Source organism: Solenopsis invicta, chromosome 6, assembly GCF_016802725.1.
Source record: "Solenopsis invicta isolate M01_SB chromosome 6, UNIL_Sinv_3.0, whole genome shotgun sequence".
NCBI lineage: Eukaryota > Metazoa > Arthropoda > Insecta > Hymenoptera > Formicidae > Solenopsis > Solenopsis invicta.
This window is the reverse complement of record NC_052669.1, coordinates 25,330,566-25,349,054: the sequence shown is the minus strand read 5'-3', so window position 1 is coordinate 25,349,054 and position 18,489 is coordinate 25,330,566. Positions and strand designations below refer to the sequence as shown.

The window sequence follows — 18,489 nt, the reverse complement described above, 5'->3', positions numbered from 1 at the left end:
TGTAATGACCGATATAGAATATTCATGGGTCGAGTGCCTCGCGCAAAACTTTCTGAATTTAATCCCGGAATCGTCGTTGATGTTAAATAATCGTTTATCGTCGCGACCCTTCGTGTGTGTAGTGTGTGTAGTGGCCGGCGAGAAGTGCAGTATTGTTATTAAAATATATATCCTACACTGTTAAATAATAGCGCCGAATTGTATCCAATTTGAGTTACTTTTAATCGTTCAGATAGGTCGCCGTTGCTCCTACCCAATACATCGTTAATTTCGCTCAAACAATAAAGTTAATTTAACTCGAGAAATGTTAAATTTGATTCAAATTTAGCTTACTATTTACTACATGCACGCGTTAATATGGCTGCTTACTTGGAAATTATAAACCAATTTAGCTACAGAAATGAGTTGATTAGACACAATTGTTCTTATAATTACTTTTAAAGTTTTGACAAGTATAGAAGATAAACATAACATATTATTTAACTCAAAAAATTGATTTGATTTTTTGTGTATATTCTCTTGCGTATTCTATTAATGTCTATGCAAAATGTGGAATATTTTAAAGAAAGCAAATGAATAGTCGATAGTGTGTTTCATATTGTCTTTATGTATATTTGCATATATATATATATATATATATAGGTATTATACTTTTTTCATTGTAATCTAACTTATTCTAAAGTAATTTTGCATATATACAATAAAATTATTTTTATTATTATCATATATGACTTAATAATACAGCGACAAATGTATGTACGCAATAGATAAAATAATAATGTTAACATATACCTAATTAAAACATACTAAATTAAAAATATTTAATTAAATTAAATAATCTTTTTCAAAATGACAGACGTATCTACAAACTCAAATTTTATACGATTGATATATTGGACGAATGGAGCTTACATCTCTCACATAGCTGTGTCTCTTCTTTTTCAATAAAGAACAAACGATATCACATTTGATCGACACATTTGAAATGTTCGTAACGACGATAAACCATCAGCACAACAGGTCGATCGTTTTATCAGCCGTCAGTCGGATGCGTCGCGGAATAACGCGCGAAACCACCGAAACGTCAAGCAGAAAAATCGCCGCGGATTGGGCTGGCTGCCAGAAAAAACTTGGTCGTCACTTCGCGGCAAGTTTCCCATCAGATTTGCGTTCCGCAGTTTTGTAGGACGCCGCGGCTTTGTAGGCGAGATGAGGGGGACTGTCGCAGCTTCTGCCGCAACTTCAAAAGTCCACGTCGTAAATGGAGTGTCGACACGTGGGATACATCCGTTCGCAGTTTCCGCCCGTCTCGTATGCGCGATCGTAAGCGCGGTCCTCCGATCGTTCGAATGTAGCACCGTCCCTTGGCAATCTACGAACAAAAAGCGCGCGTCGCCGAATGGCAGACCCCTCTGAGTTCGATTTAATTATTTCCGAACTCTCTCGTTCTCCGATATCAATTAAATTCTCGTTTCATTTCTTAATGAAAAGAATGACTGACTAAAATTAAAATTCGCTCAAAAAAAGAGTGTGGCTTCCGTCCCCGTTTACTTCGAAAAGAACAAATTCATTGCATTTGAAGGAAATCGGGAACTTCACTTACGTGAAAATTGCGTGGAGGAGCTCTTGAATGAAGGATCCTGTGCCTATTTGAGAGGAATCTCGTTGGCCCGCCTCGCAGAGTGCCCTCATCACGCAGGATCTGCCGTCGAGGCCGGCGCTGCCGATGAAGTTTAATTTAAAAGCATAAACTTTGACGACGGCTCGGCTTACGGCGAAGCTCTTCCCGCGCGAAAACAATTACGCTCGAGACAATCCCGTTCCGCAATCGCAGTTAAAAGTAATTACGTCCTCATAACGCGTAACAGCCGCTCACCGCGAGCCGCGTAAAGCGCCGAGAATGCAGGTATTATCTGAGCCGTGTCACGATTTATATTCGCTATAAAATTAAGTCGCTCTTCTAACCGATAAACTTGTTAACTCACATTAGTTTAACGTTGCTTCTATGCATAAATCCCCACAATTGATCCGTAATGGCACGGTAGACACAGTTAACGCGCGCGGTACATTCATTACGGACTTACATTTTTATCCGATCGACAAAGACACTTTTCCGATGTTCCCGAAATGCATTTCGGACGCATTTCGCATGCAGCTGCGGTAGTGTGTCTCTCGTCAAGCCAAATACATGCTGAAAGATCGGAGGAAAAGCCGATTGAAAAATGCGGAATAACGGCACGACACTTACGATTGCAAGAAAGCCTCCATTTTCGGATATACGACGCTCCGGCTTCTACGGTGAAGCAAATTCGATATCTTTGAGTCGACCTTATTCGGAAGTTCCCAGGCTAAGGCAGCTGTCAGTCCCAGCACCAAATCACCGTCACGGCCGTACGCTCCGATAGTCAGACAATACACTAACTGGAAAATACACGGAACATCCATGTGCAAATTCAGTTTTCCGCGTAAATTTCGCTGACTGCAGGCGCGGCGAGCGGCGCAGCGGCGGCGCCTTTACTTTTCTACTTTATCCGTGTACCTCGAAATCTGGGGGAGGCAATACAATTTCGAAGGTATACAAAACGTTTGCGAAATACTTGGCCGAATTTGCATGACTGTTTGATCTTCTACTAGTTCTCTAATGCAATCGCGTTTAAAATGGCTTAACAAACGTTTTACAAGGTAGAGAAATGTTCTTAAGGCAGCATTATCGTTTCGACAGCTAGGAAAGACTATTTTTCTACAAATTTTCTTCATTTTAAATTTTCTACACGGTATATATTTCAGTACATATTTCATCTATACTTAGAATTTTTTGCATGTAAGAATAATAAAAATTACAGTAATTACAAAAATTTATGCCCGAGCGCACATTTTCTTACGATTTCTGTAAAATCTAGACTCAGTGATCTGAAACGAAAAAAGTAAATAAAATTATTAATCTACAGATATTTGGTTATCGTTGAAACTAGCGGAACTAAAACATATTCATTTTTTGTATTTTATTCCTAACGTAAAACTGTTCGATTTTTGTGACGATTTTGTAAATGTAATTTTTACATATCTTAAAACTATTTAAAAATTCGTTCATTTTTTACAATTCTAGTTTCAACGATAACCAAACATCTATAGAGAATCTTATCCATTTTTTCTGCCTCTGATCACTGAGCTTATATTTTGTGGGAGTCAATGCGCATTCGGACACATATTTTTATAACTGTTATAATTTTCATTATTTTTAGTTGCAAAAGTTTCTAATTGTACATGAAATATTCAGTGTGTATACACAAGATTTAGAATGAATAGTCCGTATGCACTTTATCGAAAAAATCCACATAAAAATAACTTCTTTCCTTCTTTCTTTGAAATGATAACAGCCCCTGAAATAATAATTCTAATTTGCAAGTGGTTTACGTTAACATACTTAATATATTGTAGAACTTGTTAGAAACGTTTTATAAAACCACGATAAAAGCCGTTGAAAAAATTTTCGAATTATACACATTAAACCTGTCCTTCTTCAAGAATTACTTAAATATAGTTACCTGAAAATTACTACCCTGAGGAAAAATCAAGTACCTCTTGGGTCGCGATAAGATTCTGGGAGCGACATCGATTTCCGTTGCGTTCTCATGGACAACCGTGGAGCCGGCAAGGAAAATCAACCAATTCAAGCATCCAACGAGAAAAGAAAGTCGGTAGTCTGACATAACTTTCATACGGCAAAGTGTTAACGTTTTCTCGAATCATATGTAACTACCTACGAACAGCGAAATATCGAACTCACAAAAGAACGAAATTGCGAATGAAACCTGCGACGAGTTTCGTCAACGGGCACAAAGTTTCGAGATAAAGTTCTGCTATGTAAACTTATAAAAACCGATATCGGAAAGTAACAAGTTCCCATGCGAACGAACCGAGCTCTCGGTAACTGTAAATTAATTAATAACAAAATCGCACGTGACTCAAGTTAATAAGATTCGATGTGTTGTCATCGACCAACGTTAGCGGTTCATCACGATGGCCGTTGCTATACTAGCGGCCACGATCGGCCATCGGCAAGTACGAAGATTTAGCAGGTGATTCTCGTTAATGGTAACGGTGAATACATCGCGTATTTTTTCACGATTTAACATCTCGTGACCGTATCCCAATGATTCCTTGTCCAAACGGAACAATCGTTTATTTGTACGACACGTTATTCACTCTTACATCGTTTAAGCACAGTTTCGCGATACGGTACAGAGACTTTACCGTTCCCGTTATTACTGCCACGAACCGTGCGCGGTTTCCGCAGCACACCCGTTTTTTTTCCTCGTTTACGGCTCGCGCCTTAACGAGAGAGGGCAAATTTACAACGAGCGTAAACACGGCATCACTGCCGGAAAGAAACGCGGACGAAAGCGGGGCGTTTGTACTAACAATAAGTATCCTTGAAATGGAGCACTGAACTGCGAAATGTACATAACGACGGAGGAACAGAGATAGAGATATCATTTTCACGAATAACTGTGTAAGGAAATTATTAATAATGCATTCTTGGTAAATACTTAAAGCAATATACGTCTTTGTGTTGATTCCTTAAAAAGAAATTATATTATTCTATAAATTGCAAATTTATAGAACAATGTTTAACAAAAATTTTACGCGTATATATTGTGTGTGCACTCTGTATTTCCACATTACATAGGAATCATCAAATATCACGGATGGAAATATCCAGGACATTTTTTATTGACATATTTAATTTGATTTTGAAGTAGGGATTACTACGTTATTATCAAAATTAATAATAATTTTCTGCCATCAGCTATCACATGCATCAATTTGATTCTTAATACAAGACTACACGATTTTGTTAAAGTCTCTAAAAATTTAGCTAGCTACAGATCTAAAAATAATTTTGTTGACCATTAAAATAATTATAAACGACATTCATGGTAAATGCTGGAAGAAGTTTTAATATTGTAACAAGCTTGAACGTCATAATTATGTTGATAAATCAAATTTTTAGATAAAATCGTTCTTTCGGTGTGTTACACGATGTAACAATTATCTATTCAATTTGTATAAATCAAATAATCGAATTATTTTACACGAAAAAAAGAAATCAATATTAGAACATAAACTAAATTATCATAATAAATTATAACTCAAGAAAAAGAATAAGATAATTGTAATTAAATGAAACATAACATTCGTTATTCTTGATGCGCCTGTATTAAGCTAAACCCCCTCCCCTATACCATCAAAAATCAGGTTCTTTCTTTATACCATGTCTATTCAGCGATAAGTTTTGAGGACGATCGTATCACTGTAAGCAACTGCAGAAATTACGAAACATATTGGATCTCGATTCAAGGTATGTTTACCAGTTGACACTATTGCTCGAGTGTTTCGTGTGTACACCGTTGAGAACTCTTACCCTAAGGTACAATGCAGAGCCACCGCGCAAATTCCCGCGCGAATACGACTCCGCAAATTGTGTCCGCAATTAAGAGAGTGGAAGGAAAGTCAATAATTAGTCTACGTTCCTAAAGTTTTCAAAGACTCTTCGAATCTTCCTTGAATGCTCCGTTAATTAAGGACTAGAATATTTAATTCGCTGATAGAAGAACGATACATGTTGAACTTCCCGCAAAAGAAAGTTTTGAAATGATTGAACAAATTATCGTTGCAACAAAGAAACTTACTTCATTAAACTTCCTACGCGTTTTACGCACATTTATTAAATCATAATTGAAAAAAAACAAGGTAAATTTTCTTAAATATTTTTGTATTTAAAAGGAGCTTTAATATAGCAATAATTTAAATTAATTTTTGCTTGCATCAAAAAAATCGACTATTTATTTGACATTTTTTAATAATTTGAACCTTGACAGAGAGCAGATTAAAGGTAAAAGACTTGCAAAAGTTTTTATTAACATATAAACTGTTCAAAAATTTGTAACTCTTTTTGTTAATATTTTTAAAAACTGTTGCCAGGAAAACTCATCTGGTTTTAATCCGATTAACTTAAAACTTTTAGAAGAAATTTTTATTTACAACATATTTCTTTCTCATCTAATCTACAATCAAATAAAAATGCTATTTTTTTTATTTTTCCGATAAAAAGAATTTTCGAAAAAAGCAAAAAAATCGACTTTTTTCAAAACTTAGATTTTTAAAAAATCAATTTTTTAATTTAATTGTAGATCATTTATATAGTTAAAAAATTTTTTTAATTTTTTATTTCAGATAATTTATGTATTTCTTTTGAATCATGGCAATAATAAACCAATATTTTTTTACAGATCTATACAGATTTGCAAATAATTGCCAAACGTATCTTTCCTAATTATAAAAAAATTGTAATTGCATTCAAATATCACAGAATAAATGTTCAAAGTTCCAAATTTATAACTTTTAGACGTTCTTCAAAAATAATTCTTAAAGAACATGAAAATGATACTGACAGCGAAAATACTTAATGAAAATTGTACATAATAAATTAAAGAAATATATTCTGCAAAGTTTTAATTAATTCCTTCTTAATAAGAATTACATCGCATATTGTCGTTGTACAATTATCAATGGAATGTACAAATAGGGATTCATGACAAACATGCAAAACAATGAGATAAGCAGGTAGGTCGAGCAGCAGAGAAATTGTCATTTAATTCCGCTCGAGATTTTCCAGTCTATTTTACCGTCATACCCTTTCTGCCCTTTGTCATTTCCGGCGAGCTACCGCCATCAGCAAGTCTCCCTCGCGTATTTTCATAGCGGCCGAATCTTTTTGTGCTCCGACCCTGTCGTCGTCGTGCACATAATGCCATCCGCTCGTCCATGGATCAGACTTGGACAAAACCGAGCTAACATGCCCCTCTTTTTTTCTTCTTCTTCAGCTGCCCTTGTGTTCCCGTTGCACGACGCATGATACGAGCGGCCCGTTAATTGCATACGGGAGTTGTGCGCGCGGTCGGTTTCTCCAACAAGAAAACCGCAGAGCATTCTAAATTAATGCTTTTCGTTAACGCGCAGCCCACCGGGAACCGACAGACGCAATTATATCGCGTTTTCCACTGGAATGTGCGACAATCTCAGTGACGGCCGTCCGCTGGGACAACGCGCGCAGACAAGAACGTACGATTTAAGAGAGCGCGACGGAGAAGATGATGGGACAAAGATGCATCATTGCACGTGCCATTCCGCGATTATCGCTCATTGAAACAATCGCAGATTGAATCTACACGAAGTCGTCAGATCCCGCTGGGCTCTTGAGCGTGAACGAGACGGGCCCATGGAGGATAGATATGGAAACGCACTCTCGCAATATATACATAATGGAAGTTACCGCGATTGTGGCACATAAACTGCCGTGGGAAAAGCGCGAGAGAGGGAAGGGGACGAAGGGGGTAAGGTATCCCCCTTTACCGCCTCCCTCCTATCGATCCTCAACGTTGTCGATGATACTCTCAACGGAGTGCATTTTATTGCAACACGCAACCCCACGTCTCATCCCGTAATGTCAACATTATTTGTACAAACTTCTCAATTTTTTTCTGTCTTTCCTTCCATTTGCAGGAATCCCCGTTTTTAAAATCCCTTTTGAGTTACCTCTGCGGCTCTGCTAACTTTTCACAGTAGTCGCGAAAAAAAAGGATTTGAATAGCTCACTGAGAAAGTTATCATGTGCGTGATAATGATTCTTGTAATATTCCGTTACACGAATAAGTAGAAATATAATGTGATACACCCAAGTGGGTTAAACAATTGATTGATTTTTGATAAAAGTTTCAGCGCTCTCCACTTGGATATCTCTATTACCTGTATCGTTCCATTACCCTCGTTAACGTTCGTTCAAAAATAATTATCGGCAAAAAATAAAGCGAAGAATTCTGCACTATGTAAAAAGTGCCGGTAGCCCGGTACGCGAAATTAACAATTCATACTGTCGATCGTTAGAACCTGCGCCAGTGGACCCACCTTTGACGTCCTTATTTCAATGCGGTCTCCTGCCACGAGCGGAGCTCGAAATAATTACATCGTGAATTCATTTACGTGTTAATAAAGCGGTCTTATTACAACGCCGTATTCGTTTATAATGAAATAGACTGTGTCACGGGACCTATCGTGGGGCAACAATGGCAATCAAAAATTCGCAGAGAGAGGTCTTCTAGTTACCACACAATTTCGTAAAAGCAATGCAGAGACGTGTACTTTAAATGAAACACTTTTTGCATTTATTACATGGGACATGAAAAAAGTATTATCGGAATTATACATCAGCCATACATTAAATCAAGATATTGATTAAGGATTACTTTAAAAAGATAAACGGCAGAAATGGACTTGAAAAAATACTAATTTCAAACGCAAAGACACTTCACATTTGAAATAATTTTTATCGTCCGCACACGTATGAGTATGTAAAATTTCTATCGCATTGGAGAGTTAAATATCGCGATCTGACTCATTAGCGTAATTGTAGTGACGGCGAGTGTAGCTTGACTTTTGAATAATATGTGTTTGCGCTGGCAAATAGTAGACGCAAAGTGGAGCATTTTTTAAATTGCCAGATAGTCGCGAGATAGTCCAAATTAATGCTTTTCGTTGGGACCGGACCAGCGCGGCTCGCGAGTAGCAATTATAATCGTCCTGTCGCAGAATGTGACAAGCGGAGACGAACGATATGAGAGAGAGAGAGAGAGAGAGAGAGAAAGAGAGAGAGAAAGAGAGAGCGAGAGAGAGAAGGAATAATGCACGAAATGAGAAATATTTTTTTTTATGCGGTAGTCATTGCAAAGACAAATTAATAGTGCCTAGGGCCGTATATATCGCCCAGTAGAAATATCCTTTCGCCCATTTTTTGTAATACACGCTTCACCTCCTTCCGAGCATTCCCCTTCCTGGTCTTTTAGCTAAACGTATATTTTTACTACATTTAGTCGGCTGACGTACCATCATATTTTACTACTTGCCGCGTCTGGTTTCCCGGAATAATTCGAGTGCGGTTTTGCTGCATGACAAATGTTTCATTAACCGCTGTCATTTCTCATAATGTCATCTAGTGATAACTGCAGGAACAGTCGCACGCGTGGGAGTGAGGTAGGTCCTCGAGAGTTTTTGCAACGTCCGTACTTATTTCAATATGAAAAATGGAATCTGCTAATTTTTAATCGTTGACACGATTTCTCATATCATTCCATTTCTCATATTACGCTAAATATAACTATATTTTTACTTGATTTATTTTTAAGTAATATCGTTCTGTTCTTGACACATTTATTTACAACGTCGTTATCAGCGACTTTTCTACATATGTAATAAAGGAATCTTTTTGTTGTGTCGAAAACCGATAGTTCTTTATTAATTAATAATACACGTAAAAATATATTTTGTAAAAATTATTATTTTTATTAATGTAATTGTAGCAACGTTATACCGTGTGCTTTTGCTGCATTATTTTTTGCATTAACTAAACAAATAATTACTCTGCAACTGGCTTTTCGGGTTACTCCATTGCTAGAGCTCTGTAAAACTATTAAACCCGACTAATTGCAAAGGGCAATTTGTGGTATGATATTCACAGAACAGCGGATCTTCGTGCCAAGTACCATTGTTAATATACGACCTAAAAGCAACGATGATTAACATACCGGTATGTAACTAGTATTAATATTCCGGCACTCACCCCGCAAGTAGCTTCAATATCTTCCCTATAACACCATCCTTCTGTCTTGCGTATTGTAGCCCCTGGCAGATATTCTTCAGCAAGCAAGAACGACCATCAAAACCATGACTGAAACGTTTGCCACAATAGATCAAATTTAATAAGTACATGTGATGAAATTATTGAGATATAAAATGAAACTTCTAGTTAAAATTAATAAATCTAGTTAAAATTAATTAATATAATATGATATTGAAATAAACGTTGCTTTTTTCATATTTTTCAATATCTTTCAAAAATAATAATAATGATTTAATAAATTAACGAGAAACCTGATAATCTTCATAAAATCAATTTAACGAAATAATTAAAAAGTAGAAGTGTGCGCGTACCCGAGATTTTGAGTTTGGGTTGGATCGAGAATTTTTTTCGGGATCTGGTCGGGACCCAAAAGTTTGTAAAGTTCGGGTACCCGAAAAATTTCGGGTACCCAAAATTAAGTCGGGGCGCAAAATCGAGTCGAGTCGCGAAAACGGGTCGGGTCCCAAAATCGAAAGAGAATCCCAAAATTTTATAAATTTTGAGTACTCGGATCTAAAGTTGGATCAAAGTAGCGGTCAGAGATCTAGATATTTTATACACACTGATGTGAGAAAAAAATTACTAAATTTAGGTAAGGCATTTCGTTTATATTGAATTACTAAATTTGAATACTGCCAATGAAATATTTACTTACAGAACATAAGTATTTACTTAATAAAAAATGATAATTAAATTAGTGATTTACAAACTTACGGGTTCCGATCCGATCCCGAAAAAAAAATCCCAACCCGACCCGAAGCTCGAGTACCCATAATTTCGGGTACCCGCACACCTCTATTAAAAAGTTATAATTATAAAATATTATGAGAAATTATTGCAAAATTGCATTTACTTTAATTTTTATTATTCTAACCGCTCCTATTGTTCAGAGGCAAACATCTGCATGCTTGGATCGATTCCATAAAAAGCTGAAAAACTGTGGTCCACGAAACTGCAACCAAAAGCTGTGAAAATCGGTGTGCTGACAGTATTGCACTGTTGGCCGTTTGATTTTAGTGATATCTTCGGTCAGCCAGCCAGAAATCCACCCGCACCATTCCTGGTTCCAGAACTACCCGGACTCGAACTCTAAACCATCCCCTGCCTTCTCCTACGTTTCCCCTCAATTCTGCCGCCATCTTTCCTATTTCCTCGCGATCGTTTCTACATTATGCAGCGCAACTATTGCAGTATTTATTACCTTTCGTACACGAGTTCGGCGCATTTGTAGATGTCTGGAACGGACCGGACCTTCCGAGACCCACCGGTGGTCGGCAGTTCCCATGCCGCTTTGAAGCCCGCCGCTTGCGCGAAGATCGTCGTGTAAGGCAGAGAGTTTATCTTGTAATTCAGCCGGTACTGGAAGATCATTTATTTACCGTTAATTTCAGAATTAATTTGTAATAGCTTCAAACAGACAAAAAACCGAACAGAGAAACCCAAGTACTCGCGTGGTATTCTCGTAACGTGGTATTCTCTAAAGGTATACAGACCTGCGTATTTTGAGACATTCTAGTATAGCTTGATACGTTCAACATTTGTGCATTCAAATTGAAAAGTCGTAAAGAAGATAATTAAATAATTTGAAATTATTAATCGTCTTGCCAAGGTGATATTTCTCGCAATAAAATCTTTCTCTAAGAAGCTCATTACCATTAATATTATTAGTTTTCAATTTAATTTGTGATATCACGTACCCCCTTGAACTTTAGAGTAACATAATATCACAGATTAAATTGAAACACAATCCTAAGATTCGTTCTTGTTTGACATTTTCCTCGGTCAATTTACAATTAATACTGTTCGAAATTATTTAGTTGACACAGCTGTGCTGGAATCTTTCGCAGTTCACGATTTAGATCTTGAATTCATTACTTTGGTTGTTCAATTATGCGTGAGCGTGAGCGAAATAATTTTAGACAGATTCTGCATTTCGCGTATGCAAAGAGAATTCTCCTCCGAGAGCAGGATCGAGAGGGAGGGCGAAATCGCATGAAATTTTGCCCGCAACTTTCTCGGAATCCGAAATCATAAGTTAGTATCAAAGGATCGCAGGCGTGTGTGAAATCGTCGTAATCTTCACGAGAGAACTTTGCGAATTTCCGATCGGCCGTTCAATGCTCCTCCCTGCCCCTCCCGCGGTAAGTCAAATCGCTCCGCGACGAATCTCGCCTTATCCGAATTACTGTTGCGAATCATTCCGCTATCTAACCGTGAAAACAGGTTCGCGCGTTACCGCTGACTATCTCGCGCCACATAAGAATGTATTATTTTCCACCCTCCGTCGCGGGAACCTACCCTCTCTGTGATTCAATCTTTATGCTCGCCCGTAAATAACGAGACACTTATCGTAAAATTGCGTCTCCGCGCCGCGATTTTCCCCGAGTTATTCCCTCATTATCCGCGCGAGCAATACTGCGAGATTCTTCCGCGCCGTCGGTCTTTCACAAACAAACTTCTCGGAAAGCGTTTTGTACACATTTATACAAGTAATACTGTTTGGATAAAAATATTTGAGAGCTCGTTAAAGACTCACTAAATTTTATTACAACGTAAAACGTCACGTCGCGAAACGTTGCTCTTGCCCTCTTCTTATTCTCCTAATAATATTAAACACTTAGAAACTATTAGCAGTTTGTACAAACTATTACTTCATTAGTGTTTCGTAATAAATGGGCATAATTTAAAAAGTAAATTCAGGACACAAAAAATTCATGACAAGTTAATTCGGTTCAGTTGTCGACATGTAGATAATTTTATCAATATTGTAACAGGTAAAAGGTAATAGACATAGATTTTATTAGTGAATTTTATTATTTTATAATTTTGTTGGAATTAACGATTAAAATTGATAAAATAGAGGAACGTAGGCCGCATTAATCTTACGTAATCATCTAATTGGATCCAACAGTAATGCTCCATTATTGCATTATTCACTGATGCGACCATCCTGCATCTAAATTGCAGCGCTTGATTTCCTTCGTTTTCCTTTTTGCAAGAAACCACCGCGGATAGAATAGCAAGGTAGAAACGTGCCGGTTCTGCAGTGCCTATTAACCGTGTGAATCGCCTGGGTATTGCTCTCGGTGTAAATGCGACAGAAGGATGGTGTCGTCTGGATCTGGCAAGCCGTTTGTCAGTGTCCCGCCACCTTACCGCGTTGTAGCCGTCCCTGTTTCTTAGAGACCGAAAATACGATAAGGCAATCGGATTTATGCGCAGCTCGCCAGACCACCAAGACGAAGTGTGTATGTGCACTGGATTCGTTGCACGCTGCATAATTTTCCGGCTACGTTCAAAACGCATGCAAAACACCTGCGGAAAGGTAGAGGAAAAACAACTCGACGGAGCATATAACACATTTTCCTTTGTTCGCCAGAATTTTCAAAAATAAATCTTTCACTGGCTGAAATATTGATGCATACATCTGATTTTCAATTATACTGAATCGTAACACATTCGTTAATATGTTTGGCATAAACTTCATACACCACAGACAAGCTAAAAAAATATGTAATTTTTTTCTTTTAAAAAAATTTTAACTAATTAAAGCTAATAAATTTAAACTTTTACATAATTTTTTCATAATAGCACACGATCGTTTCACAATAGATATTTTTTTCCTAAAAGTGCCATTTTTAAAAACAGTTAATTACAGTGTTACGCATAACAAAGCGACGATAATTAAAATAATCTGATAAATATGTATACTCTTATGTACGGTGATGTATGTAGATAGAATATAACGAGACAACGTTGATTCATGCATATTGATTCTAAGCTGTATCCCCGTCCTGTATGTCGGATAATGTACATGGTAAACACGGCGCGTATCATCGATACTGCGGTGTACTTCGTTGTCGGTGCGATGCATCATTACTAGTTGCAATATTCTTCTGTCGTAGATTAGCTGAAATACTAAAGTATCGGAGGCACCTGCAGCTTTCTTTGAGAAAAAAATACCAATAAGAAAGAGTAATACGTATCTATTTTCTTGAAAATAGAAATGCTTTAAAAATAATAATTAAGCAAATTGATGTGAATGTAAGTGAATCGTGTTTTAACAGTAAATCGCTGCAACTTTGTGCATAGAGTTTAATAATAATCTGTAATATTTGTTATTTATAATTTTTAATATTTGCAATTTGTAATTTTTAATTGTTGCTCAACTAAATATTAATAATATATGATTAATTAATTGCGCATTGCACGTGTCTCAATCTTATTTGCCGCAGGCTGAAAAATAAACATTCATTAATAATTATTGATTTTGCTGTAACTTTGTAATGTATACAATCTGCATAATGTATAAATATAAGCATTAAATTCAAATTAATTTAAATTCGAAATTGGCCTGAAATTAAATAAGCATCCGAATTAAATCCAATTTAAATTCTGAAAACTACCATTTGACAAATTTCACGAAAAAAAAGCATTATTAGCTTATCTTTTAATTTACCTTAACGATAATGTCGGGCATAAAGTTGTCGGGTTGCCAGATTCAGCTGCTTCGTAATAATGCAGTTTAACCTCCGAATAGCCAACCCAGCTATGACGCATCGGTCCTAACACTCCGAGTGCACCAAAAATTGATGCGACTCCGTGTGTTGAGGCATTTGTGGCACCTGGTGTACGTACTTACGTCGGAAAGCGTATAGCTTCATCCCGTATTAATGCCTCGCGCTACATCGTGTTTCAAAATGTACGCCATCCGCGACTTCGTGCCTTTTAAAGCGAAAATACGGGCAGCTCCTCGATCGGTTTACATTAGAGCCGGTCTCGCGTACGTATGGCACATAAATTCACTCGTGTTGCAGAGCCGGCGGCGGCGGCGGCGGCGGCGGCGGCTGCATAAACAGTGCTGCTGCTTGTGCGCCGGCACGAGGATGATGCGCGGGATGTTATATAACATCGATTCTTACGGCTTTTTACGATCCGCCCGAATGGCGGATCCATTTACCCATTTGCCATTGACGTGCGCGCATCCCTTTAATACGTCGAAATTGCGAGCGAGCAATTCTTTTTTTCACGAATGCATGGATTTCCATTTATATTTTACATGTATTCCCTTCGCCCTGAGACGGGATATTGATTCGTATTTTCATTAATATCGCCTGGCACACGCCCGCACGCATATCACAATTCATTACATTTTACACAATGTAATAATCGATCTTGGCAAAATTTATTTTCCGTCCGAAATTTATCGCCTGTCTATGCTTTTTCCAAACGCGATTGCGAACGGGGCGAAAGGGGGGTTGCCGAAATCTCACCATCTCACTTAAAAATTCAACCGTGCTTTCCACGTGACGTAATTACAGATTTCCTCTTTTCTTCGCACGTGTGCTTCGAGACTCGCTCTTCTCTTCCTTTCGTATTAACAAGAAATAAATTTTGCGCTTATCTCAACTTTCGATACGAAGGATGCATATGGGAATACGCAGCGGAGAGCACGTCGACGCGAAAAGTTTCGAAAACTGCTGCTTATATCTACGGTTGTCAAAAATAAACCTATATTACGAGGTTCAATGCGCAACTTTAGTCTCAGAGGCGTCATGTAGCACAGGCACACAGCTTCGGAAAGATAAGATATATATCCGCGTTACGCGTTCGACGAAGCTGGACGCGAATCGTATAAATTACGGAAAGAGGGAGGGGGAGAAAGTGTTTTCATAACATGGCGTATCGCGCGCGCAGCTGTTTCGCGAAAGGCGAAAAAAAGAGCACGGCAGCCTTTTTCAGCATTTGAATATTGGAGTATCACGAAGCGAACGATTCGCCACGAGAGAACGATTCCAAAATGGCAGAAAAACCGAGATAGCTGGCGAGCAGCGAATTACTGGATGCGCGCGGCGCGGAATCCGTGTGAAAAAAAAATTTCACGAATTTCTCACGAACGATGCATTCTCTGCGTAATGAGAATGTAATTAATCGAGAATGGTACGTGTATCTGTCGCCCAGATTTCGCCGCGCATCAAGGATGCAAAATATTCCCGATAGCATTGCTCGTGATGAAATGCGCAATCACTAACGATGTTCATCGGGCGATATATTTTACGGGAATATATATATATATATATTTTTTTTTTATTGGAACTGAACTGCACGCGTTCCGAAAGCGTAGAAACATCCGTTCTACGCGCGGCAGAATTTCAATTTAGTTCCCAAAGAAGGCCAAAGCAGAACAATCATTTGCGGAATGCTCTGTGAGAATATTGCGATCTTCGCCCGTTCATGCCGACGTGTGCGCGAACGTGTGTGTGCGTTTAGCCTTTAATCCTTTGTCTACTGTTCTGATGTAGTTAAAGCATTTACATGTTATTAAGTCGCTTAATTACATTTGAAACGGCCGCGACGTATGGAGGAGATTTGCTGAATATGTACCGATTACCTAAATCTACTTCTCTTAATCTCTACTTAATATTTGATATTTTTACTTGATATAAGCAACATTTAGTGACAATGAAATAAATGAGAAAATGAGATACGAAATAAATGAAAAATAAAAACTAATATTTAACGGATTACATCTCGTTCTGGGTAAGCACATAAAATTAAGTACAATCGATTAATTTTTTATCAATTTATGTATCTGATACCGTAACGTAATCGTGCACAATTTTGCACTAAATTTTTATATTTTCACAAAAGAAGATTTATTATAGAATATTTTACGTTTATTGTATGTACATATTTGCAATTATTATAAAAATTAAATCGATATTTTTCGAAAAGCTATCAAATTTCCTTAAATTGTATCATCACAAATTTTATTACAATAAATAATATTAATATAAAATTGATTGGTGATAATAGTAAAACTAAACTGATCGAATAGAAATATGTCCATTGTAAAAATAAATTCACAAGTCAGTTTTCATTTTATCCTTACCTCTTCATTAATAGTATTCATCTTTCATTAAATATCACATATTTTTTTATAAATATTAGTATATTTAATGATTCCTTATATTTTTAATTATTTTAATTCATGAAATCGATACCTTCAAAGGCGATATGATTCACAGGTACGATTAAACGACTCTTCCGTAAATGTTAAATCGATTATGGTACTTTTATGCAGATCGCTCCGATATTCACCGCGTTGTTTTTTCATACGGCTCGACTCTTCCTCAAGATAGATAACGTCCATCACACAATTTCGACGGCATTTTCCTCATAATTTTTACGTTACAGTTTGCTTTGAAATTGCCGTAACGTGGAAAATTGCTAAATCGATCGTGTTCCCGCCGTCAAAATTTGATGAATCGTCAATTTAACGTTTGTTAACTTTTTTCATGCCGAGCGTTTTACGATGCAAACTGGTTTCAGGCAGTTTGCGTTGCTATAACATCAATGCTGCGGCGCCTCTTCACTACTGCTTCTATTTTAGCGAATTCTCATTACATTTTCCATGGGATCATTCAATTATCTTATATGTTGTTTACAAAATTAAAAAATCTATCTTAGAGATATTATGCGCCTACACTTATTTCAAAGACGAGTAAAAATTATTCACTTAATTATCTAGCAAAAATTATGCAAAAAATAATTGAAACCTTTTTTATGAATTAAAAAAAAATGAGACGTATAAGCGATACTTTTAATTGACGAACAGCACATGGCGAGGCAACAAAAGAGAAGAATAGTGAGAGGGAGAGAATAATTAACAATCGACTTGGTGAATGATAAAGAGTAACATTTCCTTCAAAATGTCACGTGCTCAACGTAGGTAACATAGGAAGTATCACATGACACTTACGAAGAAGGTGCTGCCTTTACGGAAAGCCAGGGCCCTGACTGGTCTTCCGGAGTGCGTGGGTCCCGCTGTCGCGAGGAGGATGAAGTAGACACTGCACCAAAACCGCGGGCGCATAATAGGCGCTGTCGAGAAGAGGGATGCGGGACCACGGCCAAGGGGTACTTAGGAAGACAAAGTTATTGTGAAATCCGTTCCGAGTTTTGCGGAGAGAGCAAGGGAGGGAAGGAGAGAAGGAAAGAGAAGGAGAGAGAATTCTCCGACGTGACACGCTTTACGGCCGAATCCTTATAGCTCGAACAACCACTACGATCACTCGTGCAACGTGAGTCCGTGCAACACCTCTCCGCGAGGCAGCTTCCCCTTCCTCCCGTTTCCGACTTCCGCGCTCGCTCCCGGCTGTTTCGTTGCCAATTATGAGGAACGCGGTTAGCGTTAATTCCACGAGATACACAGGTCGCTTAATCCCGACCGAGCGTAACTGCAAAAGTTATTCCCACTCGAGGTGCGCCACGCTTTTACGCGTCCCGAAAGCACCGATCAATTACCGGTATTTCCACGAATACAGCACTCGATTGCTCGTTGCGGCAATGTGTTTGCTCTTCGAGCAACAAATTGCTCGAGATATGACTCGCCTAGCTCGTTACTCTCATTCCTTTCCTGAAATCTCTGTTTTAATATCGTTACAAACAATTTTGATGAACGCACGATTACTTTCGTGATCATCCCGGTAAGATGGAGATGGAGAGAAGGAAAAAAAAGCTCATCAAAAATTATCGTCTTCTTTTAAAGGATAGAATTTTCTTTACTGCACTTATAGCATTGATTCGAGAAATTAAGAATTCTTATTTTTATTTCTTATTGTTTAAAGTTTAATTGCATCAGAGACGAGAACGTGCGATTCAATCGTTCCTACAGATTCAATGAAAATGGCACTTTCTGTCTTGAATCGGTCCTGTCTTGACTGCCTTCTTTATCTTCTACCGTTTCTTCT

General features: G+C 37.7%; 2 protein-coding genes across 2 annotated transcripts; both read right to left on the bottom strand.

Annotated features, from left to right (window-relative positions):
- Window positions 1–776: 776 nt before the first annotated feature.
- LOC105200481 lies at window positions 777–4,287 on the bottom strand. Its single transcript, XM_011168055.3, has 4 exons — window positions 3,546–4,287; window positions 2,249–2,421; window positions 1,604–1,720; window positions 777–1,372 (listed from the first exon to the last, which is right to left on the bottom strand). The coding sequence occupies exons 1-4, from the start codon at window positions 3,717–3,719 to the stop codon at window positions 1,243–1,245; spliced, it is 594 nt and encodes a 197-aa protein (XP_011166357.1). The 5' UTR covers window positions 3,720–4,287; the 3' UTR covers window positions 777–1,242.
- Window positions 4,288–9,335: 5,048 nt separating this feature from the next.
- On the bottom strand, window positions 9,336–17,860 carry LOC105200562. Its single transcript, XM_011168195.3, has 4 exons — window positions 17,499–17,860; window positions 10,938–11,095; window positions 9,677–9,784; window positions 9,336–9,616 (listed from the first exon to the last, which is right to left on the bottom strand). The coding sequence occupies exons 1-4, from the start codon at window positions 17,610–17,612 to the stop codon at window positions 9,508–9,510; spliced, it is 489 nt and encodes a 162-aa protein (XP_011166497.1). The 5' UTR covers window positions 17,613–17,860; the 3' UTR covers window positions 9,336–9,507.
- Between the last annotated feature and the right edge of the window lie 629 nt (window positions 17,861–18,489).

Bases quoted from the DNA above. Each gene is read 5' to 3' on its own strand.
- LOC105200481 (XM_011168055.3), bottom strand. From the start codon at position 3,719: ATGAAAGTTATGTCAGACTACCGACTTTCTTTTCTCGTTGGATGCTTG. The intron at 2,422-3,545 runs GTAACTATATTT...TGTATTTTCCAG, and splicing joins CTCAGGGTAGTAATTTTCAG to TTAGTGTATTGTCTGACTAT. The intron at 1,721-2,248 runs GTAAGTGTCGTG...CTTCATCGGCAG, and splicing joins ATGGAGGCTTTCTTGCAATC to CGCCGGCCTCGACGGCAGAT.
- LOC105200562 (XM_011168195.3), bottom strand. From the start codon at position 17,612: ATGCGCCCGCGGTTTTGGTGCAGTGTCTACTTCATCCTCCTCGCGACA. The intron at 11,096-17,498 runs GTAAGTGTCATG...ATGATCTTCCAG, and splicing joins GTAAAGGCAGCACCTTCTTC to TACCGGCTGAATTACAAGAT. The intron at 9,617-9,676 runs GTGAGTGCCGGA...CGTTGCTTTTAG, and splicing joins ATATTGAAGCTACTTGCGGG to GTCGTATATTAACAATGGTA.